Source organism: Nothobranchius furzeri, chromosome 3 (assembly GCF_043380555.1).
Source record: "Nothobranchius furzeri strain GRZ-AD chromosome 3, NfurGRZ-RIMD1, whole genome shotgun sequence".
NCBI classification, from domain to species: Eukaryota; Metazoa; Chordata; class Actinopteri; order Cyprinodontiformes; family Nothobranchiidae; genus Nothobranchius; species Nothobranchius furzeri.
The window spans coordinates 86,946,573-86,971,457 of record NC_091743.1 but is presented as its reverse complement, the minus strand read 5'-3'; the positions used below and the strand labels follow the sequence as shown (position 1 = coordinate 86,971,457).

The 24,885-nt window shown below is 45.9% G+C and overlaps 2 protein-coding genes across 4 annotated transcripts in view; one reads left to right on the top strand and one right to left on the bottom strand.

Moving 5' to 3' along the window:
* Positions 1 to 9,053, top strand: part of zfta (zinc finger translocation associated) — a 12,672-nt gene extending 3,619 nt beyond the window's left edge. Inside the window, exons 2-5 of the mRNA XM_015958118.3 lie at positions 1 to 191; positions 4,791 to 5,144; positions 6,971 to 7,426; positions 8,362 to 9,053. The exon at positions 1 to 191 is cut by the window's left edge and continues 322 nt beyond it. Of these exons, the coding sequence (XP_015813604.1) occupies positions 1 to 191; positions 4,791 to 5,144; positions 6,971 to 7,426; positions 8,362 to 8,831 (1,471 nt within the window). The 3' untranslated portion in view covers positions 8,832 to 9,053. The remainder of the gene's footprint in view (positions 192 to 4,790; positions 5,145 to 6,970; positions 7,427 to 8,361) is intronic.
* Positions 9,054 to 13,659: 4,606 nt separating this feature from the next.
* Positions 13,660 to 24,885, bottom strand: part of rtn3 (reticulon 3) — a 35,517-nt gene continuing 24,291 nt past the window's right edge. For all 3 annotated transcript variants that reach the window (XM_015958113.3, XM_015958114.3, XM_015958115.3), the window contains 6 exons: positions 17,852 to 18,059; positions 17,201 to 17,339; positions 14,882 to 14,951; positions 14,720 to 14,766; positions 14,195 to 14,253; positions 13,660 to 13,938 (listed from right to left, as the gene is read on the bottom strand). In XM_015958113.3, coding sequence (XP_015813599.2) covers positions 13,890 to 13,938; positions 14,195 to 14,253; positions 14,720 to 14,766; positions 14,882 to 14,951; positions 17,201 to 17,339; positions 17,852 to 18,059 — 572 coding nt within the window. In that variant the 3' untranslated portion in view covers positions 13,660 to 13,889. The remainder of the gene's footprint in view (positions 13,939 to 14,194; positions 14,254 to 14,719; positions 14,767 to 14,881; positions 14,952 to 17,200; positions 17,340 to 17,851; positions 18,060 to 24,885) is intronic.

Sequence of the window (24,885 nt, the reverse complement as noted above, 5' to 3'; positions counted from 1 at the left end):
CACCATCAAGAGACACATCAGGCAGAAGCACCCTTACTCTCTGCTGTGGAGCGCTGCGGACAAGGAGGTGATTCGCTCGGGATGGGAGAGTCACCTGAACCACGAGGGAGGTCAGAGGTCATACAGCTCTGGTTCTGGGCCATCACCCCACACAGATGATGATCCAGCGCACTTGGGCCAGCAGACTGCAGGTGCGTAGTGCTCTGAGACCGGAAGGACTTTGTGTTTTGTGAGTCTCGCACAAGTGGCACAGATGACGTCATGATTCAGTTAAGATAACCAACACGACCATGAAGGCAGCTTGTTTTGTGTGTTTATGACTAATGCTCATTTCACTATTAAGGATTATATATAAATGATTCATAATGATGTTGGTAATTGCACCTGAGGATACAGCGGGGAGAATCAACATTTTTATCAGTAAGTGGTCGTCACGGTAACCGGTGTAGCGGTAAACCCCGGTAAATAAGTTGATAATAATAATAAACGTCTTGTTTTTTAAAAACTATATTATCTCGGTGGGTTACTGTGGCTGCGGTGTAGGCGCGGTGACCCTCACCAGCCACCGTATCATCTGCTGAAGTTGCCGGCGGCACATGCGCACTTTGTTGTTTACAACCAAAACTTTCTTGAAGCTAAAGCTGAAATAATGGCCAAAGGAGGAGACGGCAGCGCTCAGGACATTTATTATCCCTCAAAGAAGACAAAGTGGGAAGTACGGGCATTTTTTGGATATTTGAAGAATGCCGAGGGACAGCTGATAGAAGACGGCTATCCTGTTTGCAGCACGTGCAGAAAAAGTGTCTGTGAAAGGCAGCAACGCTTCAAATCTCATGACACATCTGCGTGACCATCACCCACAACTCTACAGTCAACGCAAGGCAAGCTAACGTTAGCGTTTTAGCTAAAATGCGTGATCCGAGGATTTGGGTTGAGGGAGAACGCAACGAGTCGCTATATAAAGCAGCCGCAGCGCCGCTACCTGCATATAAACCGTGTCGCGGACACCGCCATGTTGAAATGACGCTATGCATTACGGGGCTCCCAGGGGCAGATAAGAGTTGGTCTCTCTCCGAGAATAATTATGAATTTAACAATGATTACTGCCTGATGACATTTTCCCACATCTGCAAAGCTCACTGGAAGGACACAAACCAAGGACAATATTTTCCTGATATAGGGTTTATTACTCAAGTAAGGGTAAAAAAGTATCTGATTAGAAGACTACTTGAGTACTGAGTATCATCTGATCTAATATTTTTAAATGATGACATCAAACAGACAAAAAAGAAGTTATGGGCAAATATTGGTATTTTAAACACTAAAGGGGAAACATGTAAACACATAAACAACATCATTATAAAATAACTAATTTTAGGCTAAATGTAGACACAAACCGAGGACAATATTTTCCTGATATACAGGGTTTATGTAGTTGTCTGAAAATGTAACACGTTAAAAAAAGACAACGCGATAATACCGGAAACCGTAATCATTTTGGTCACAATAACCGTGAGGTTAAATTTTCCCACAGTGACAGCGCTATTGACACATAATTCCCACCACACGTCAGTATCAACTCAGATATTTAAGTAATGCAAAGACATTTAAACAGTTAAGTCCATAAATTGAGTTATGTGTAATAAAGTGAAACTCATGAAGATTATAAGGTGCAAAGAAAGCCAGGAGATCTCCTGAAATCCGTCACTACTGAGAGAGGAACCCCGCCCCCTATCTATACTAAATGATATCAGCTGCTTTAGTCCTAATTGATGGCCTATAAATGCTTCTTATGACCCAGAAGGCTCACAGGATCTGACCGGGGGCGGATAAGAACACCTGGTTGATGGTGTACAGGGGTGTGATCAGATCTCACGTTATCTGATGAGGGACAGGGGCTTGGGTTTGTCTACCCCTGCGTTGGCCCTGTTAGGCCACCATTGGAAATTTGTGGGGACAAGCCAAAGGGCAGTTTTCCTGATTGACTGGGGGGGGGGGGGGGGGGGGGGTTGAGAAGTTGGGCTTTCTTGAGTGTGTTCTCGCCTGGTCTGGACCGAGGTCCTGCCTTGGCTTTTGCCTGAACCTCTGGTGGACTTTTCTGTTTTGGTCAGGGTGACAGGAGGGCTGGAGATGTGGGGGATTTTAGGGAGACAGTTCGGGGGTCTTATTTGTTCCAAGGATCCGGTGAGCAGCAAGGTGGCGCTGGGATTGGTGATCCCTCGCCTGGATTTTCGTAGTGGTCGCTTTGTTGTTCAGTGCTCACAGCTGAGTTGGTGGTGGTCTTATGCGCTCTGCAGGGGGTGGAAGAACATACATCCTGGTTCTGTCCTTTCTTTTGACTCTGTGGCTACAATGGAAGCACTGATAGTGAAGCGCTCTGGGCCTCGGCCTGACCTGCTGGCTTGTGTCAGATTGTTGGATGCTCCGGTGTGTTTTGTTTGGGTTCTGGCTCATGTGGGAGTGGAGGACAATGAATGGGTGGTAGTTGTGGCTAAGACAGTGCTGAGGAGGCAGCATGTGGACACAGGGTATCCGCGGGTCCTTAAAAAGGCTTAAATTTGCTTTTCCAAATTTAAGGCTTTAAATATCCTTAAAAATTACCAATAATCCTTAAATACAGTTTCCAAAGGTCTTAAATTAACAAAGACCCAATAATCAAGATTATTTTATTTCTATAAGTGTGTGTGGGGGCCACTGGGAGGCAAGTCAGCTTTGTGTCTAGAGCATATTTCAAACACAGAGGCAATTCAATGTGCTTTACAATTATCAGGACATGATATGAAAACAACATGCAAATACAAATTCAAATACACACAGAATTACAGTTTACAGCTAACAAGGCAGCCATGGCGTCAGATTTGGATAAAAAGACTTTGTTTGGGTTTGGGTCAGGCAGAGATAATTTTCCTCTCTGCCTTCAAGTCTGTAACTGATCATTCCAGTCCTCCAGTGAAGCCAATTCAGGTTTTAAACATCTCCACACCGTCCGGTGACTCTCTCCGAGATGACATCCATTTTGCGCACTAATACCGGTAACGCAGCTAGAACATTGTCCAGCTTACGATTCGCCTCGAGTAACGTCCCAGTCTGTGAGGTCTCCACACGGACGGTGCTTCCTGTGGGTGCGGGTCGCCCTCCAATCGCTCCTGTCTTCCCAAATTTCCAGAAACCCAGATATCCTCCCGCTCCAATCAGAAGAAATCCAGTGATCATCAGACCAAACATCCACACATCTTCGACGTCCTCAATGGACAGCTGGGAGAGGCATACGATCCTCCATTCTTTCCAGGAATCGAGCATATACCCCACCGGGTGTGTCCCTTGCGGGCAAGTGGGAGCCCCCTGCTCCGTTCTCATCATTGAAAAAATCTTATCAATCACATTGAATGACCAATTAATTAAATCCATTTCTTAAAAAATAGGGATTTTCAGGAGAAATACAGAGAAGCGCTCTGGGCAGACAGGACAAAGAGCCTTGGGAAAAAAAGATAAGGGAGCAAAAGCATAAGCGTCTGTACTCTGCGAGTGCCGGAAGAGAACTTTCTGCTGATTCTGCTTTTCCCGGAATCCACTCATTGCCTTTTCTTGTTTATTTTCTGTTTCCCTTTCCTTTTCACATCTTTTGCTTTTCTACTTTTTATTACTTTTTTTATTTCTTTGTTTTTGATTGTTTTAGTTCCTGAGTTAAGTTTTTAGTTATCGCAAGTAATATCGTCATCGCAATATTAATCACTGTAATCGAATATCGCAGGTTTTCCTAATATCGTGCAGCCCTATATTAAATAATCTCTCATTTCACTTTATGTATTAGGACTCAACTGGTATGAATTCAATATTTGACTTGATGGCAAAATCTGGTGCATATTTAGTGTCTAGCAGATTTAGAAAAACCCTTAGTGATAAACTGCTGATGTGTCAAATACCTGTTCTCTATCTCTGCAGTCACTGTAAACACTGAACCATTCGATAGTTTGTGTTGTTTTCTTCATTCTTGTTTGTGCAGCAGTCTCGTGTTTGAGAGTTCTGATGGTCATTGAATGTAAACCAAATTCACCACTCACCCCTGAGAGAATATCCAGGCGTTGTATTTGTAAATGAATGACTTTACTCTCAGTGGTGTTCGCCTTTACTTGCAAAGTCAAGAGTTTTCGTCATCAATAGTGTTTTCAAATAATTGTGGAACAACTTCAAAGGATTAGCTTCTATTTTCAGCCTCATATCCAGTTTATACATTAGAAACCCCCCATTTGCCCCTGACTGTGGTGCCTGCTATGTTTCTGTTCGACAGCAGCCAGCAGCAACGCTCCAAGATAAAAAGGTTTATTTAGTAACTGGAATATTGCAAATATTGTTTGCAGAACTTCAGATATCGTCCAATATTTCACCTTTATCTTTACTCTGGTTCAGGTTGTTTCACGTCGAGCTGTCGCGCATGACATCAACTGTAAAGCTGGCTTTTACAAACCAGTGTTGGTCTAGCTAATAAATACGCTCCGAACATCTTGGCAAAAAGACCAAAACACTTAACATCTTTTCTTCACTAAGTGCATTTGATTTAGATCTGCGTCTGTGAGACGTCACGGGAGTCCGCGCTACTACGATCACCTTTTAGCTCGGAGTGTGAACCGTAATGGTTTGGAGCCCGTTTTGTTTGCTGAGAGGTGGTGAAGCCTAAAATCAGAATGTGTTGCGTCCACTGCAGCTCCTAACAGCTATGAGTAAGAGAGTTGTTTGATAAAAAAAAATTCACGTAATGGGTTTACCACTATGTCTTGTTTATGGTTATACAGAATCTCCAGATCCTGTAGCTCCACTAGAGCAGCCCCAACAATCCCCCACTTTGTCTCCTCCTGTGGATGGTGAAGGCTTAAAGTCCAGAGAGGAAAAGCAGGAACTTCCTGGACCATCAGCACAGACTTTGGAGCGCTACCTTAACGACTCGCTGCACGCCTGGTTCCGCCAGGAGTTCCTGATGGAGTATGAAGCCGAAGCAGGCCGGCTGCTTTGTATGGTGTGTGGAACAGAACTGCCCTCGCTTCACTTGGACCACATCAAAAGCCACATGCTGGACACCCACCCCAACTCCCTGGTGTACAGCTCAGAGGAGAAGCACTGCATCCTGCAGGCCTGGGCTCAGTCCCACAGTGAGTCATCACGCGTGCGCGCGCACACACACACACACACACTCGGATCCTATTTAAATAACAAAAACAACAACAATAATAATGTATGGGTAACTTCCAAAAACAGACTTCCTGGCAGAGATGGGGAATTGTAGCATCAACAAGTCATCTCCATGCCAGGTTGTTCTTCCGCTCAGCAACTAAACCAGGTGCTTTCAATCAGCACAGTGAATGACCCTTGTTCAGTAGCTGAGCAGAACAAATACACGACGTGGAGATGACTTGTTGATGCTACAATTCCCCACCTCTGCTTCATGGTGGTTATAATATTGGTTCTAATGTTAGAGACAATAGAGATGATGGTGACATTCATTCATTGACATTTGCAGCTGACAAGTCAGACATGACGATGATGATGATGTGGAGGAAGATGTAATGATAGTGATAATAGTAAGTGAAGTTGTGACCATGGCTATGGTCATGATAATGGTAATAATGATAATGATGATGGTGATGGTGGTGGTGGTAGTGATGATGGTGATGATAACAGTTGTGATGATGGTAATGATGATGATGACGATAACGGCAGTGGTGATGATGATGATGATGATGATGACGATAACGGCAGTGGTGATGATGATGATGATAACGGTAGTGATGATGGTAATGATGATGTTGACGATAACGGCAGTGGTGATGATGATGATGATGATGATAACGGTAGTGATGATGGTAATGATGATGTTGACGATAACGGCAGTGATGATGATGATGATGATGATGATAACGGTAGTGATGATGGTAATGATGATGTTGACGATAACGGCAGTGATGATGATGATGATGATGATGATAACGGTTGTGATGATGGTGATGGGGATGGTGATGATGATGATGATGATGGTAATGATGTTGATGATGACGGTAGTGATGATGGTAATGATGATGATGACGACGATAACGGCCGTGATGATGATGATGATAACAGTTTTGATTATGGTAATGATGTTGATGATAATGGTAGTGATGATGTAATGATGGGGATGGTGATGATGATGATGGTAGTGATGATGGTAATGATGATGATAACGATAACGGTTGTGATGATGGTAATGATGGTGATGGGGATGGTGATGATGATGATGGTAATGATGTTGATGATGGTTATGGTGATGATGATGATGGTGATGATAACGGCAGTGATGATGATGATGATAACAGTTTTGATTATGGTAATGATGTTGATGATAATGGTAGTGATGATGTAATGATGGGGATGGTGATGATGATGATGGTAGTGATGATGGTAATGATGATGATAACGATAACGGTTGTGATGATGGTAATGATGGTGATGGGGATGGTGATGATGATGATGGTAATGATGTTGATGATGGTTATGGTGATGATGATGATGGTGATGATAACGGCCGTGATGATGATGATGATAACAGTTTTGATTATGGTAATGATGTTGATGATAATGGTAGTGATGATGTAATGATGGGGATGGTGATGATGATGATGGTAGTGATGATGGTAATGATGATGATAACGATAACGGTTGTGATGATGGTAATGATGGTGATGGGGATGGTGATGATGATGATGGTAATGATGTTGATGATGGTTATGGTGATGATAACGGCAGTGATGATGATGATGATGATGATGATGGTAGTGATGATGGTAATGATGATGATAACGGCAGTGATGATGATGATGATGATAATGGTAGTGATGATGATGAGAATGAGATTGAGAGTGATGATGGAGATGATGATGATTTGGAACCACCAGGAATTATTTTTGAAATCTGACTGTTTAGTGTTTGTTTTCTCTTCCAGACCCGTCAGAAAACCCAATCACGTCAGAGGCCAACACCAAAGATAAGAGGACAGAAGTACGTGGTGAAGACATGAAGACCATCCAGGTGAAAGCTGAGGTGTCCCCCGTTGGTGATGTTCCTTTAACTCAGGACATTTTTTTTATCGGTGAGGATGGAGTTTTCGGTGCTCCTAAGCAGCCAGCCCAGCCTCTTCGCCAGCCCAAGAGGAGGCGGCTGCGTGGGGGAGACCCATGGCGGCTCCGCCTTGACTACCTGGTTGCCTACGGACCTCAGAATCAGGGCACATTCTGCATGGTGTGCTCTCAGGTCCTGCATGAAACCAAGGTCAGCAGTTTCCGCCGCCACATCCAGGAGTTTCATCCTGAGACCACGACTCTGAGCCAACAGGAACGGGAAGCAATGGCTGCTGCCTGGACCAAAGACTACCCTTCTGACGGCAATCGGATTCAAGACGGTGAGAGGTCTTTATTCATTGTTGGATCCTGCGTACGAACATTAGATACTTGGGTGTTTCCTGTTTTAAAGCGGTCTTACCTTTAGACAGTCCAGTCCTAACTCTGAGTCTGGTTGGTGTACACCACCCTGCTGACCCCCACCCCCCCATAATAGCTGTTATTTCTATTAATTCCTGAATGACTAACCAGGTACTGCGATGTCTGCTTCAACAATCAGAACCTTCACAGGGTAAAGTCATCATTTAGCAGCTAGCCTATAGTACATGGGTTTAAGATTTTTGGCATCTGCCTGATTAATCCCAGTGGCTGCCTGGTGGGATCTGAGTCCCTGCGCTCTGTTGGGTCTCCGGTGGGGCTGGTTGCCCCTGGGTCCCGGGTCGCTGGGTCCCGGGCTCGGCCGGCTAGGGGGTGGGAGGCTGCGGGCGGGCCTGTGGGCTTGCCGCTGATATCTCCCAGGGCTCTGCCGGCTGCTGGTTGTGACCCCCGGGGCGATCCTCTGCGCCTCTCGAGGGGGGCGGGGGCTTTTCTGGTTGCAGTCTCCCTGGGGTCCCTGTGCTCTGGGGCAGCTCCTGGATCTCTAGAACCTAAGCCCCACCCCTCCATGTAAACCAGTGGGAGGGTTTCCTGATTAAACTTTTAAAATCACATCTCAAATGAGTTTTTCCAGGTTCTGACTCTACCCACCTTGCTGCTGCTGCGTGTTTCTAACATGTTTAACTCGAATAAGCGAAAACTGCCTTCCTCCCGAAGTTAGAATTGTTTCTGAGGTTGTGTTAAAAACAGATCATGGATGGCCTTTTCAGCCTTCAACAGAAGCTTCTGATTACAGACCTGCTGTGTTTGTTTGCAGCTCTTTGCAGAAGAAATTATACAAGTCTAGCTTGCTTTAGTCAGATGTCAGCAATTTTCTCTCAGTTCGTCTCTGTTTTTCCAGAAGAAAACCCAGGAGAGGGTGCTGTCCTCCATACGACAGGGAACGCAAACCAGGACGCCTCCCCTGATGTCCAAACTCCCATCAAAATAGCAATAAAGGATGAGGGTGTGAGTGGAGGCAAGACAGTAGCCACACCCCCTCGTCACAGCCACTATCCTGGGAAGGACCAGAGGAGGAACTACCAGGTGCGATGGCAGGCGGACTACCTTATGGATTACGACTGCAGGAGACATGGGCTGATTTGCATGGTGTGTGGAGCCACTCTGGCCACGCTGAAGGTCAGCACCATCAAGAGACACATCCAACAGGTGCACCCACACTCTCTGCTCTATAGCGCTGAGGAGAAGGAGCAGGCCCTGCAGAACTACAACCAGACTGCCCTGCACTACGTCCACTTTGAGGACTGCGTTTACCCCCAGGATCACGGGCACACCGAAGGCGTTGCCAGTTCGGCGCAGCTCAGCACTTAGAAAGGGCTCCACACGTGTTCAGAGCTCTTTATTTTGGTTTCATTGAGTTTTTCTTGTCATTTATAATTATTTCCTCCAAATTAAATTAAATCCAAACATTGATTAAAATGCTTATGGACAAACTTCAGATGGAACAAAGTCCGAGACTCGTTAGCTTTCTACCAGTCTGGGTCACGCCGTTTCCTAATTATGTCTCTTTTATTCACCACCTGTCCCCAAAGTCCCCGTAAGAGACTGATTTAAACTCCGATTTGACAAATACACCTGCTTTATTTAAAAGTTAATTTGGATTTTGTTTAACTTGCAGGACATGCAAGTGTACAGAGTGTGCGTTCTGCAGACACGCTTACAGAACCTGTAATCTGTCACGGCAAATTGTGACTGCCCAGAGTGACGAGGGGAAACATTCAGCAGAACTGGACCGAAAACAGTTTGGTATCATAAACATTACACCACAACTCCACAGAACTGCTCACAAGCTTCTTCGACTTCAGAACTTGTTAAGTTCATCAGAACCTTCCAGCAGGCGGCCCTCAGGGCTTATGGTTTGGTACCACTGATTTTGTAAGGGCTGAACCAGCGGTGACCAGCGAATCAAAACTCTGTAAGAGACGGTGGTGCAGACCCATAATGCAGCCTGGCTCGGTTACATCATCAGGGATACATTTGTAAACAAGCTGGTATTAAGGAGCTGTGGATCCTAGCAGCAGCTGTTTGGATCTTCGTCGGTATAACTTCAGCATCCAGAATGTACGATTGGAAGATTCTGGCTCAGTGTCTGGTTCCAGCCCAGAATGAAATCTCAGCTGGTGGTTAGGGTTAGTTGTTGAACGCCCAACCGTTAAAGCTTTTAATGACACCATGTTGTAAATAGAAGTGCTTATTTCGTGCAGCCAGGGCTCAGCTCGGGTTCTAGTTTGGGTCAAACGGGCTACAGGGCGGCGCCGCCGAGTCCCGCAGGTGGTCTGTTTCAGGGCAGAACACGAATCTTTGCAATTTCTTACATAAATGCTGCACAAATATAATTATGTGTAAATATTTAAAGACTAAAATATTTTTGTTTGTATCAGCACTTTTGGGCATCCTGGTTTTTAAAACAATGTCTTTGTAATCGAGTCATTTTCCACTTTATCCACAAAGAAAAGCTTTCTGCAGCAGTTAGAGAACGGCGTGCCTCGCAGCAGCATCGTTCCTGTTATTGTTCAAAGTTTATGCAACAAATGGAGTTTAGTATCTGAACATCTGCCATGGAATATTGCTCCTTCACCTGGAAAATGTAGCTCAGGGATTCTGCTTCATTTGTGGTTTGTTTTCCTGCCTGCTGTAGACGATGGAGGGTTTTCGTGTCACGGCGAGTATCAAAGTCACGGCCATGGCTGAATAAATGAATACTCACACAATCCTTAACCGTTTCTGAGGTTCTGCTGATGTTTTGTTGCAGGAAGTTGTTTGTAAGGTCAGAGCAAACGCACCTAAAAGAAACGAGACCAGGGAGAAGAACCAACACCGATAATCAGATTTGTTGTTGATTTTTGAAAATCTTTAATAAAATCGGCAAAAACGAGTCTGTCGTAACAGAAGGTGTTGGACGAGGATCTATGACACGTTGAGGTGAGGGGTCTTCCTGTCTCCAGGCGTTTAAAGTCCGACCGGCTTTAGTCAATCACAAACCGCCTTCTGCCAGATCGGTTGTACCTTTCTGTTGGGTGTTGACAAAAACTGTCTGATCTATTATTTATTTAGGATAATCACTAATGAGGAGCTTGCTCTATTCGTGGCAGAACCACCATAGTAACCTCAGTCCTGACCTAAAGTACGCGGTGAGAAGGAAGTCTGATGGCCAGCAGTTGTAGCTGCTCATGTGATGACATGATAAATGATCCGCACTTGTATAGCGCCTCTCCGAGTAAGGACTCCAAAGCGCTTTACACTACAGTGTATCATTCATCCATTCACACACTGATGGTGATGAGCTACGATGTAGCCACAGCTGCCCTGGGGCGCACTGACAGAGGCGAGGCTGCCGAGCACAGGCGCCAACGGTCCCTCCGACCACCACCAGCAGGCAAGGTGGGTTAAGTGTCTTGCCCAAGGACACAACAGCAGAATTCTCTGTCCGGAGCCGGGATCGAACCTGCAACTTTCCGATTACTGGACAACCCGCTCAACCTGTTGAGCTACTGCTGCCCCAACCTCCACGTCTCTCCATCCTAGGACCCTTGGTGGCCGGCTGGACCTTCTGTGTTGTAGAGGTAGGTGATTGGCTGGTAGCTGGATGGGTTTGCCCCTTCCTGGGGGTCTTCTGTGCTTAGGACTGTCCAGCTTTGGGTCTCTTCCATTAGCAGCTGGTTCTTTATCCAGAGAGCTGTCACCATCTTTAGCCAGGACTGTACTGGATGTTTGCCATGTCGGGGAGGTTAGGAGCTCTCTACAAAGGGTCATGTGAATCAGGCCTTCACTTACGATTAACCACTCTGCTGCTTTGTGCAGGAACAACGTTTTTAGTCTGTAGGTTCAGGTGAGATCTGCTCTTCATGATCACCATGGGCTGTTGTTCTGGTACACGAGTCGAGATGGTCGTTGCCGAGAGCTCCCAGAGCAGGACCATCGATTCCGGGCCTGGAGAGCCAGTGTCCAGCACGCTTTGTTTCTCTGCTGCAACACACCTGTGCAGCAGCTTATCGCAAGCCTGTAATTACCTGCAGACTGAACTCAGGTGTGTTGAAGCAGGTTCGAACTAAAACCCGCTGAACTGAAAATCCTCGAGGATATGAGGTTTTCACTGGTTTTTAAAAGGTTTCATACGTTCTCTGTGTGTGTGTGTGTGTGTGTGTGTGTGTGTGTGTGTGTGTGTGTGTGTGTGTGTGTGTGTGTGTGTGTGTGTGTGTGTGTGTGTGTGTGTGTGTGTGTGTGTGTGTGTGTGTGTGTGTGTGTGAGAGAGAGAGAGAGAGAGAGAGAGAGAAAGAAAACAGATCCAACAACCAGACCTTTCAGCTGTTTTTATTAGTTTCACTTGGACATCAGTACAGAGACCACAAACTTTTCTTTTTCCTGCAACATCGCTCAAACCCTGGAACCAAACTCTTTACCCGTTAAATCATTTCAAAGCAAACTGAATAAACCTCAAACGGGGAGGAAAGCATGCTGCATCAAGACGTCCTATCCATGGTTCGCACTAAAGACGGACGCCATCTTGGCGGCGCCTGAGCATCTTAGGAAGCTGAGCGAACATTTAGGGGTCAGCTCATCCTAAACATGAAATCTTAGCGCAGTAAAAAAGCATGCAGGGAAATTTGATTCAAGTCCTTCAGAATAAGACAACTTCTCTTATGTGCTTCTAACCCAAGTGAGCTCCTACCAAAACCAACATGGCAACTATAAATACTGCTGATGGCGTGTCCTCTGATACAGCAACAGCTAACGTGGAAAGTGGTGGAACGAATACATTGTCAACAATATTTATAGGCACAAAAGTAAAAAAAAAAAAAAAAAAAAAAGGTTTCCAAAGTAAAGTTCTAGTTTCCTTTATCTGTCCAGAGGAATCAAAAACACCCAAAACATTCACAGACACTTTTATTTTACTTTGTATAGTTGATGTTTCCACTTAAACACAAATAAATTCTCAACCAAACATCCAACAAATGTTTAAGTGAAATTATATTTCAGAAGCCAAGCGTCCGACGGAGCCCAGGTGGCAGAGCAGAAGTCCGACCGGAGCACGAATCAGCTGGAGCACGCCAGAGAATCACAGTGACACGACGTACAGAGGTCATGCACGGGGGTTGGGGGTTGGACCTTTGCCAGGTCACCCAGGGAACACGTCAGGACCAACACCAACACGTGGTGTTCAACTTCCTCCTAAAAACGAGACGGAGCTGCAGAGAGAACACGTCACTACGGTTTACCAAAGTCTAAATCACCACGGAGACGATCACGAGCTGGAAAGGCTTACCGAACAAAGCTAGGGTCAGGAGTACGACACAACCTGGGGGCGCCCTTCTATAACGCGCTCTGATCTGCTCTTCCATTAAACAGCACCTCCTGATCGACCCGGAACCATCAAACTTCTTCTCGGGTCACAATCTTCCACGCGTTCATCAACACCAACACAAAGTACGCTGCTGTTGCGTCCAGCTGCAAAACTAAAGCTCTGGTAGAGACCCGCTGTTGCGTTTCATCTACCGCTGACATTTTACATCAACTCTGGACTTTTTTTTTTGCAAATAAATTAAAATCAAACATTTTACTTATTAAATCGACAGCAACCCGGGAAAGCGTTTGGATATCTACGTTTCAGCGCTATGTACCCCGCCGGGTCCAGTCAGGAACGCCCGAGTCCTACCGGATCCATAACAGGAGTTCTAATAAACTATACAGACGAACAGCAGCGCCGGGCCCGAGGAGGAGCAGGAGTCGGGGAACCATCCTCGGATGTAAAAGCCGGGTCAGAGTTTCCTAATAGCAGAGCTGCTCGTCGTCTTCAGGTGTATTTACACAAACAACGGTTCCAACGTGCATCTCAACACAAGACGGTGAACTAGACCGAACCCGCAGCCGGCCCATTCAAACACGCTCGTGGGTTTAACGGTTCAGTGCATCACAGACAGGTGAAAGCAACCCAAACGGGCCAATCGGAGCGCGCAGGCGTCTTCATTTCATAAATAAACGTGCCTCGTCATTTGAGGGAATTGTGGTTCTGCTTTTTTAGGCGCCGCTACAGTTCACCTGGTGTTCGCGGTACTTGATGAAACCAGGTCGCAGATTCCGTCTAGTTCACCAGAGTCTATTTACAGGTGGGTTTTGCTCAAGTGTCACATGACCTCCTGGCCTTGTGTGTGTGTGTGTGTGTGCGCGCACACGCACGGCGTCCTAATGCTCGTGTTAAGCTGTGCAGTAGTCTTGCGTCGAACATCGAGTAGCTCGGAGATTTTCTACCTAGCATGGTTCAGTGTAGCAGTGTGGAGGTGGGTGGGGGTTAGACGGGGGTGTGGGGGACATGATAGAGGGCTTTCAGATGATGGAGATGATGATGATGATGGAGACGTGAAGGGTGTAGGATCATTCGGTTTTGGCCCGCTTCACCGCTCCAGGAAGTTTTTCTTGTAACCTGTGGAGAGAGGGCAGAAGATGAGCTGCTGCTCCACACAGACACCGGTCTGAGGTCTGAAGACCAGCACCAGGTCATCTAAGGAGGTGTTGCTCATCTCAACCAACAACGTTCCAAATAAAAACATGAAAATAAACAGGAAGTAAAGCAGGTCCAAACTGATGGTGCCCAAAATTAACCTGAACACAGGTGTGGAGCACCACAACACACAATTACCAGTTCAATCCTTAAACCCTTCAGAGGTTAAAACACTTACTTTGCAATCATGGCGTTGACTCGAGTACGAACAAGATCAATGTACTGATCGATCTGGGTCTGAGGGAGGAACACAGATTCAATCATCACGAGAACCAACGAGTTCAGAGCTCCAAGAGCCTCCAACAGCATCAGGTCAACGTGAAGCTTCGCGTCAGAGACCGGGACGTCACAACAGGTAAACAACCCGAGTCTGCTGCTGCTGGTCTGATCTGAACCCGACCATACCTCTGAATTAGAAACCAGTTAGACAACAAGTCTGCCTGGAGCTACAGGTCAGGTCCAGTGCCACGTCCTCCAACCTCGTGTGGGTCTGACTCGTCACCTTCACTACGAGGTGCCGTACGTGAGGATTTTAATCCGTAGAATAAACTAATGCTTTTGTCCAGAGGAGCTTCCTGTCAGAATGTGAGGTGCTGAAGGTCGTTATCTAACCCAACAATGGAGGACTTCATGTTCTCAGCAGCTGGACCGACGCAGAAAGCCCTCAGAGTGTGTGTGTGTGTGTGTGTGTGTGTGTGTGTACCTTATTCTTCTCATAGACAGGAGGAACAGCAAAGAGCAGGATATCCGCTGGAAAACAGACACAGATTGGTTTATGAAGCATTAAAGTTTCCGTTTATTGATGAATTAAACTCCGTTAATCCATCATTTATCAGTGATTCCATGTGATTCCTACGGTGCCTACCCAGGATGAGGATGGTGATTCCATTGAAGACCGCTCCAACGTAGGTCAGCAACCACATGACCACAGCCAGCTGAGGAGGAACACAGGCCTTCAGACAACCTCTAATAAAGTCACATCAAGCCGTTTCATCTCCAGCTCACTGCTGCCCCCTGCTGGACCAAACCAGTTCTAACAGCTTGGTTCTAGTCTGCTGTAGACGCCGAAGTGACTTCCTCCAGATGTTTCCAGCTGTGTGCTCACCTGCCCACAGAACCAGGTCCCGCTTGGACCAGGAGCTGGGTTTGTAGTCATGAGCACAAACGGGTTTCACTGTCCCTGCAGGTTCCAGGTGTGTTAACACGGAGAACCTTGTTTGCTGAAGCTCCGGGCTGTGATGTAGCATCTCCATTCACCATAAAAGGTCTTTATATTCATTAATAAGTCTAGATTGTACTACTTCTGCGACACTAATTCTAATCTATCTGGGCTAATCTGGAGACGTGATGACAAGCTCACCTACAGCGCCTTGGGCTTCCTGACAGGGTTGCGGAGGGCGCTTTATAAATAAAGCTTTGATTGATTGATTGACATGGAAGAAAAATAAAACCAAATGAAAGCGTTACTCAGCGTCTGGGATCAAACACAAAGGCCTCAGCTGGGAGGTGTCAGGGAGGCGCCCGCTGCTCAAACCACCAGAACCTGCTCCTCTCTAAACGGAAGGGCCCCTCCCAAAAGGCTGGGCTGCAGGAATGTCGACCACGGGCCTCAGGACCAGGGTGAGGGGGCGGAGCCAGTGAATGATCAGCTCAGACGGCGCCCGTCTAAACCTGGAGAGGTTTTATACACCCTCGTTTCAGCTCTCTCACCTCAGGGGAACGATGATTGTGCCCACATGACTCTCTCCAACAGCAGTGGATGACACACTGATGCATTCTGGGTAACTGGGCGAGTTAAAAGGGGCATTCCAAATGTTCAGGAGGAGATCTGGGAGGTTAGAAGTCAAACGGCAGACGAGTAGAAGATCACAACCAAAGACGGCTTCTGCTGTGACGACAGAACTCCGTTTTTATCCTGCGGCTCAGGAAGAGCGTTACCTTTACGCAGACATACCCGTGTGCGGACCAGTCGCATGCCCTCTTAAGATACGCTGGAAAAACCTCATCCGGTCATTTTAGTAAGTGGAGACTGGAGATGGGAAGTGGAGGTGGTCCAGTGTAACACGTCCAGTCCTCCCTGCTGGATCTCTGATCTAGTTCCCAGCCATAGGAGTCATTTAAAGCGGGAATGCCCGGGGACATGTCCCCAACAACGTTTATAACCGACCGTTCCATCCTCACCATGTTTGCAGTAATTTAATCCAGCACGGATCCGTCAGCTATACCCAGGGTATCTGCAGGTTTAAGGGAGCCAAATTTAAGACTTTTTAAGACCTTTTTTAAGGCCACTTTGACCAAATTTAAGCTATTTTTGAAAATTTTATTTCTGCTATAATTTCCAGCTATTGCCTGGAACCGGTGTTAACCACGTCGCGATCGTGGGATTAGCCATCCAGTTACCATTAAACTTCCACTTCCCCATGGCGCAAGCTCCCACTAGCTTAACCAGCTAACGTGCTCATCTAAAAATAGCCCCCTTTCACAACCAACTGCATGTGTACGGTTCCGCTTACGCCAACATCGTACACAAAAAATGCTGAACACTAACTAGAAATTCACGAAAATGTCATAGAAACAAAATAATCTAGTTTATTGGGTCTTTGGTAATTTAAGACCTTTGGAAACTGTATTTAAGGATTATTTGTCATTTTTAAGGACTTTCAAGGCCTTAAATTTGGAAACGTAAATTTAAGACTTTTTAAGCACCCGCGGATACCCTGTATGCCTGATCTGCAGCCGTTTCATCGTGGTGCTTTCAGGGCTAGGCTAACTTAAAACTGTAGCCAACGTGTCAAATACATAAAGCTATGATTAGTTCCTTTACTGTTCTCTTGGCCAGGGTGCAGAACCGTTCTACTGTCAACTGATAACTAATAATTGTCTCCAAACCGACATCCTGTGGCCCAGAGGCTTCTGTCTGTCATGGGAACAGAGTCTGGAGAACTCCTGGTCAGCACCGGACCACGAGGAGTCCATCAGAAGAGGCTCTTACTCTTACAGAAGGTGCCTTCTTTTCTTTCTGACATGTAGTTTGTAGCATTGGCCAGGAACTCCCACGTTGAACTAAAACACTAAACACATCAGTTTGATGCGGTCTCAGTGGAGCTGCTGTTGATCCGAACTAAAAGCTGGACCTAAGACCCGGCTGTAGTGAAAAACAGTCAGAAGTCCAGGAGCTCCTCACCTTTAGGGAGTCCACAAGGTCCTCCACCAAGAAGAGGCGGCTCATCTGCTGCAGGGCTCGGTTGATGTAGGTCAGACTGGAATCGACGTGCTTACGGAAGGTCTCCGGAGGAATGCTGACATCCTTCTCTAACAGCGCTCTGCAGAGGAATGAGGCGAGAGAAAAGGGACCACAAAATGAGTCCACACAGAAAGCCAGCACAGCTCACTGACCCGGGTCCCTGCTACAGCCTCAAGTCATCACTAGCGAACACTGTCCGGCTCACATCACAGATGTTAGCTTCTCTGGGATCTGGGATCTATCCAGGTCTCTTCTTGGAGTTTTGCGACCGCTTCACATGAAGTCGGTTTTACTGAAGCAACGTGAAAGATTATATTTATGTTTACGTTTATTTATTTTGCAGTCGCTTTTATCCAAAGCGGCTTACTTACTTACTTGGGGCACGTTGTGATTAGATGACCTCTCTCTGGTTAGGGTTGTCCCCAACCCTAACCCTCCCTCAGAAACGTTCCTTTAAAGACTTTAAACACACTCTTCACAGATGTTCATCCACAGCCATAAAAACCATGAGAACCTAACCCTGACCACCTGATGGTGAAAGCATCCGAGCAGGAAGCTCCTAGGGAGCAGAAACAGAAGGTCCAGTCTTACTTGAATGGGTGTCCCTCAGCAGACTTCTGCACCGCCTGGACAATGGACTTGTAGATGCGGAAGGTGATGGTGACGCAGAGCAGAGCGAGCAGCAGGTAGGAGGCCACGCTGATGACGCTGAAGGCTGCCAGTGACAGCAGCAGCAGCATGGACAGGCCGAAGACTAGACCAGACTTCTTAGGGTCTCGCCAGTGGATCAGGTCCTTCACTGTAGAGGCAGAGGGGGGGGGTATTACACTCACGCCCTTGAGCATCTCTCATCACGTCTAGGAGCTGTGATGATGCACTCAGGTCTACTGCGGAACACTTTACACACCTGGTTTGTTTTTAAAGAGCAAGTCACCCCCAAATCAACTATTTATTTCTGATAAACTATATAAATGTGTGTCTAATCGTGCTGCAGACACATGTAGTCAATAGTTTTGCACTTTCGTGCATTTTAGTTAAAATTTAAATTTTCTGCCTGAAACTGGCAGTGTTGTGCCGTTGTCAGGTAAAAATTCTTCACTGCATTTGAATTTAAATCTGCCACCGCTATTGGCTAAGAGGTATGCTATGATGTAAACTGGTACATTATGATGTCACAATGTTGTGAGTGTGTGTATTTGTTAGTGGCTCCACCCTCTCGGTCTGCTAGGTAACAGCATTTGTTGCATTTTTCAAACATGAAGTGGGAGTTGAGTACACTTCTTGTAAGGGGTGACTTGCTCTTTAAGTCCCTGAACTCTCAGTGTGACTGTGTGACCCGATTGGTCACACGCCCTGGCTACTTGGCCAAGGGGATGTCCCGTTGGCTGACTGGTTAGCGCGCGCGACTCTCACCCGGGAGTCTGGGGATCGAATCCCGCCCGGGACCTCGTTCCTCCACCCTACCACATCAGCAATAAGGAACCTGGTTTGTTTGAAAACAACGAGGAAGACGAACTGAAACAGGAAGTAATTTCCTCCGCACCTTGTTCAGGTTTTGGGCATGAACACGTCAGTAGGACGGTTCTGCTGAAGTCTGGAGCACGCTCAGTCAGCTCGCTGCGTGCTGAAGCTTGTTATGTAAGGCTGAACTGTTGGGCCTCTCCGTTCTGAGAACCACGTGGCCCGGTGCCTCACAGACTTATAAGGCCTCAGAGCTCCAGCTACTTAAACAGGACACCCCCTCCCCTCCATGCAGCTCAGCAGAGTTATGAAAGCTTGGGGCTGAGTACTTAGTAGCACCGAGACGTGACCCTAAATCCAGTCAGGTGTGACTGGTTTCTCGCACACTTCTAATCTGATTTCTTGTCCCAAGAGTCTGAACCAGGAAAAGAAACTGGACTTTGGTCTTTGCTTCACTGCTCAGTTCTGCACAACTAGTGAAGAGGTCAAAGTTTATCTTCATTACGACTCTGCTGGTGTAGGACCGGGTGTCCCAACCTGAAATTCCAGGAGCTACTCAATAACGACAAAGGTCTTCAATCTAAGAGCCTAAAACTGTCAAACATCTACCACCAGCCCACATGACCAAACTGGTTGTAAGAAAGATGTCGGACATTACAGAACATAATAAAAAAGTGTGATTCTGTTTGAGTTTTTCCACGAGCCAGGCAGCCGATGTGTGCATCCTCATCTAGACCGGTATCTCACCGAGTAGACTGGGAGCGAGTCGTTGGAGACCAGGAAAAAATAATTAGAAAATTTTGACACGACACTTTTCTATTATTATGTTTTCAATCCAGCTGGGTCATGCTGTGCACATTTATTAGTCACCAGGTCTCAGTTAATCACGTTTCTTCTGTTTTTGGTCTCCAACTTCTGCTGAAGCTCCCACTTTCTGTGTCTGGATCAAAACTAAATGGACTGAAGAGATGGGTTTGAGACGCCTGTGGTGAGAACATCTGTCCTCCAGTAACATGAGCACGGGCTCCTGAGACTCACGAGAGGAAACGAAGAACGCTCACAAACGTTCCGGGATGCGTTGGAAACATCTTTGTGAACTGCCACCAGCAGTCACACGCCCGTGAGAGGCCATGTTGATAGCATGTAGCTACGTTGTCTGCACCACTTGTTAACGATCAGCTAAGTTTGACAGATAAAAAGCTTTGCAGGCAAGTAAACCCGGACTTCAGACACAACGGGTTTCTACGGTCCAGCTAAGCAGCTTTACAACGATGAGGAGAACTCAGGTTCCAACAACGGATTCAATCCGCTGCACCGGGACGATTTCCATAAACATGCAGCATTTCTTCAACAGGAACAACGCACACGGTTTACAGGGCATGTATACGTCCTCCCAGCATGCTTTGCAGTCGGTACCCACAGGGACTCATTTCTCTCTCTGCTGACGCCAAGTGCTCTACTTTCAGTGCTGCTCTTAAAGTGAAACACCAGAGAAAGCATCAACACTGGAGTGGGAGGAAAAAGCAGGACCAGCACACGCCAGCTAGCAGCTCGTCGTGGCTGGAGCTCTTCAGGTGCAGGTCACTCAGAGACGCCGTTCGTTTTACAGCTGAGACTTGTGATTAAACTAGGCGAGTCATGCTGCTCACTGATCCCAGGTCAGATAAATCCGTAAGTCTCATCGTTTATGATGCTCCCTCGCCCACTAAACAGGGTCTGAAAGTTGAGAGGTCATTTTCTACGCAAACTTGATGAAATATAATAAAACCTTGACCGGAAAAAAATGTGAAAATTTAAGGAAACTCGGACCCTGGCGTAAGCACACTGAAGACGGGTGAAACCGGCAGCACAGCTGCTGAGATGGGGATGTTTTAGACTTGTAGACCCTCACGAACACAGAAAACCAACCACAGCGATGACAGACTGGGTGTTTGCTAGCTGATGTGGAAGGTTTCCATCCATCCTTGGCCTGCATTCGTTACTTAAAAATGTTTGAGGACAAAGCTATAGACCAACACGCCGAGTCCTTTGCAGGACAGAGTTTCAGACCTGAAATCAAACAAAGCATTTAAAAAGGATAAAGCTAACCCTGCTAAAAAGGGTAAATATTCACGATGGCGTTGAAAGTAAATCGTCTTGATGACAATAACTTTAAATTATCTCTGGGTATCTGGTTGCAGAGTCAGCTCTTGGTGTCGACTACGGCACGTGCTGACGGCTACATGCATCAGGATTACTGTCTGCATTCCAGGTAGAGAGAAAGTGTGTGTGTGTGTGTGTGCGCGCGCGCTGATCAAAGCCAGCTTCAACTAAAGGTTGCAGAACTACAGTGCTGAGTGGAGCAGATTGATTTAGGCTTTTCTAAAGAAGCGGGTGAGCTGGAAATCAACAGAAACAGCAGAAATGCAAAAATAAATAAAAAATTAATAAAAATTTCACAAAAATCTGCATCAGGAGGCTGAAAAGAAAGCCCCATTTTAAATCTGTGCTCCGTTTTGCTGTCACCGATGCTAAATGCGCTGTGGAAAGTAGGATGACGGCCGAAACCAGACACCGATTGACTGGATCATGTGACTTTTCGGGCTTTTGCAAGCCAGAACTAAACCTCTGTACTACACCCTGAAGCCATCTGAGTGCGAGGACTGCTGGCAAGTTGTAAAGGACAGAGGGCAGGATAGGGTCACAGGATAAACACAGCAAGGATCAGCAGCCCATCTGCAGGCTCGGTGTGTATGCACCAAGGTCTGGCTGCCTGAAGAAGATCCCCGACAGCTGTGGTCTCACAGCTCTAGTTTGCTTGAGGTCACCTCCCCTTTAAGTTCAAGACTTTTAGAGAACTGAAGGTCTAAACAGGCGAGAACAACCCTACAACTAAACCTCGTTGTCATGTAACAGAAACCTTGTTCAGAAAGCTTCTTGGCAACTCTGAAACCTAAAAAGGTATTAAACTGAAGCTTGTAGCATTATTGCTGCAGGTTAAGACTTCGACACCATAAAAAGTATTACGCAGCATTATTACTGAGTTGGATTGTTTCAAATAAATAAATATTACATGCTGATAAATGATTGCTTTATAAAGGTAAAATCATGCAGTGGGACAAATCTACCTACTTTGTTTTGTTTTCTTGGTTTTGATTTTCCCGTCGTGTCCATCTCTGATCGTCTCCTCTCAGTCCTCACCCGTTTCATTTGATCTGCTTAGATAAAAAGTATCTACTGACTTAAAAACAGCGGCGTGTGCGCTGCGCTGCCGCTCCAGTGATGTGGAGCCACCGGACCGTGGGTGACGAGCGCTGCAGAGCTCGTCTGGTCTTCCAAACACGTCAGGCTCGAATAAAAGACAACCACTAGAGAGAACGTGAACGATCGTGTGTTATTTATATATGTCGCCACGTTAAAATGTTACTGTGGCCGTGTGCAGGACGCAGCTGCGGAGCGCATGAACAATCAGCGCTGCCGCTCTCTGCGTCTCCGCCCAAAGAGAGCCCATGTAAATAATGTAATACTGGTAGAAACGATCTTTTATCGGGCTCCCTCTGGGTGTGGGAATTGACGGATTTAGGAGAGCCCAATGACCTCTCGAGAGAACCAGGATCCCCTTAGCTCTCCTGTAATCGGAACCTTGTATTCGAGTCCGGATTGCGACATAAATCCCGATCCCGTCTGAAACCACGTGATCTGGACAGATTTCCGATCACATGATCGGATCGTCCCTAGTAATACGATATGACACACCTACACATTACCACCGAACAGCATTTTTAACTGTTGAGGCTTAAGTGAAAAAACAAGCAACTATTACTATTTTAAGCTGATTAGTACTAGGGTTGTCACGGTAACCAGTGTAGCGGTAAACTCCGGTAAAAAAAGTTGACAATAATAAACGTCTTGTTTTTTAAAAACTATATTATCTCGGTGGGTTACCGTGGCTGCGGTGTAGGCGCGGTGACCCTTACCAGCCACCGTATCATCTGCTGAAGTTGCCGGCGGCACATGCGCACTTTGTTGTTTACAACCAAAACTTTCTTGAAGCTAAAGCTGAAATAACGGCCAAAGGAGGAGACGGCAGCGCTCAGGACATTTATTATCCCTCAAAGAAGACAAAGTGGGAAGTACGGGCATCTTTTGGATATTTGAAGAATGCTGAGGGACATTTTAGTGAAGACGGCTATCCTGTTTGCAGCACGTGCAGAAAAAGTGTCTGTGAAAGGCAGCAACGCTTCAAATCTCATGACACATCTGCGTGACCATCACCCACAACTCTACAGTCAACGCAAGGCAAGCTAATGTTAGCGCTTTAGCTAAAATGCGTGATCCGAGGATTTGGGTTGAGGGAGAACGCAACGAGTCGCTATATAAAGCAGCCGCAGCGCCGCTACCTGCATATAAACCGTGTCGCGGACACCGCCATGTTGAAATGACGCTATGCATTACGGGGCTCCCAGGGGCAGATAAGAGTTGGTCTCTCTCAGAGAATAATTATGAATTTAACAATGATTACTGCCTGATGACATTTTCCCACATCTGCAAAGCTCACTGGAAGGACACAAACCGAGGACAATATTTTCCTGATATAGGGTTTATTACTCAAGTAAGGGTAAAAAAGTATCTGATTAGAAGGCTACTTGAGTACTGAGTATCATCTGGTCTAATATTTTTAAAATGATGACATCAAACAGACATAAAATAAGAAGTTATGGGCAAATATTGGTATTTTAAAGACTAAAGGGGAAATATGTAAACAAATAAACAACATAATTACAAAATAACTAATTTTAGGAAAAATTTCTACACAAACTGAGGACAATATTTTCCTGATATACAGGGTTTATTTAGTTGTCTGAAAATGTAAACACGTTTAAAAAAATACCGCGATAATACCGAAAACCGTGATAATTTTGGTCACAATAACCGTGAGGTTAAAATTTTCGCACCACGACAACCCTAATTAGTACCACTACATATTATATTATGTATTGTAAAATAGTTTAGTTTGTTGGTTATTTAAACATCGACAAACTCGAGAGGTTTATGCAGGAGTCCAACTAGGGACAAGAGATAAAAATGATCCATAGCTATGATCTGTACAGGACATTGTTGCACGCCTAAATCAAGCAGGAGAAGAAGCTCCTATCTCATTGGTCTTTAAAGCCAAAGTAACTCCTTTAATATGTATGCAAGAGAGGAGAGATGAAATCCATGGTAACAACTGCAGCTTAAAAGCTCCAGTCTGGAGATATGAAAAATGCATGGAGGAGATAATGTATTCAGGGTCTCTTTGTTAGACCTCACAGGTCAAAGTTCAGCAAGGTTCAGAGACTTCAGGATGTTAGTGACCCACTTAAATGTGTTTTTGTCAGAAGCTGACAAACTATCCGAGATGTTTCTGAACATTTGACCTTTTCAACTCTGAAACAAAAAAGCAACTTGTAATGCCTTTAAATGGTGAGAAGATACTTAACACAACCCAAAGACTTGCTATCCTTACAGGTCTGGACAAGTAGAGCTGAACCTGGATTGACCCACGTTGGCCTTTTTCTTGGGTTAACAACAACACCTATTGGTCTCCTCATGAAAACTGCTCTATCCACAGAGAATCCTGCTTTCATCAGACCTACAGTTGTTTGTACAAAGCCAATGATGTTGAACATTTTTTAAGTGCCACAGCCAGAAGCGGTGAAGGGAACTAGTAACCGTCCCTGCCAAATACTTGATCAGTTAGCCGTCACCTGGTTTAAACAAAACCTCAGCTATTCATTCTCCCTTTAGTACAGCTGATATAAGAGTAGAATTAACCCACTGCCAATTGTTTTGAGATCAATAACAACAAACTAATAAACACCCAGTCAGTTTCCCAACTCTACTTAAGCAGAATCAGAGAAATAGGTTTATTCTGGGCAAGTATTATGTTGCCAATAACAAGGACATTGCAGAAAATCCAGACAATGCTGTTGGTGTGACCTTCGCGCCATTCTCATGACTGACCCGGCTACCTTACCAGGAAAAGGCTTGCTCTATACGCACACTAAACAAATTCACACATCCTGACCAAAAATCGAACTAATGAGATGGATTCCATTCATGAACTGCACCACTGGTAGAAAGCATCAAAATAGCAGCAAACAAAACTAAAGCAGGAAGAGTGTGTCAGGTTGATGTAAAAC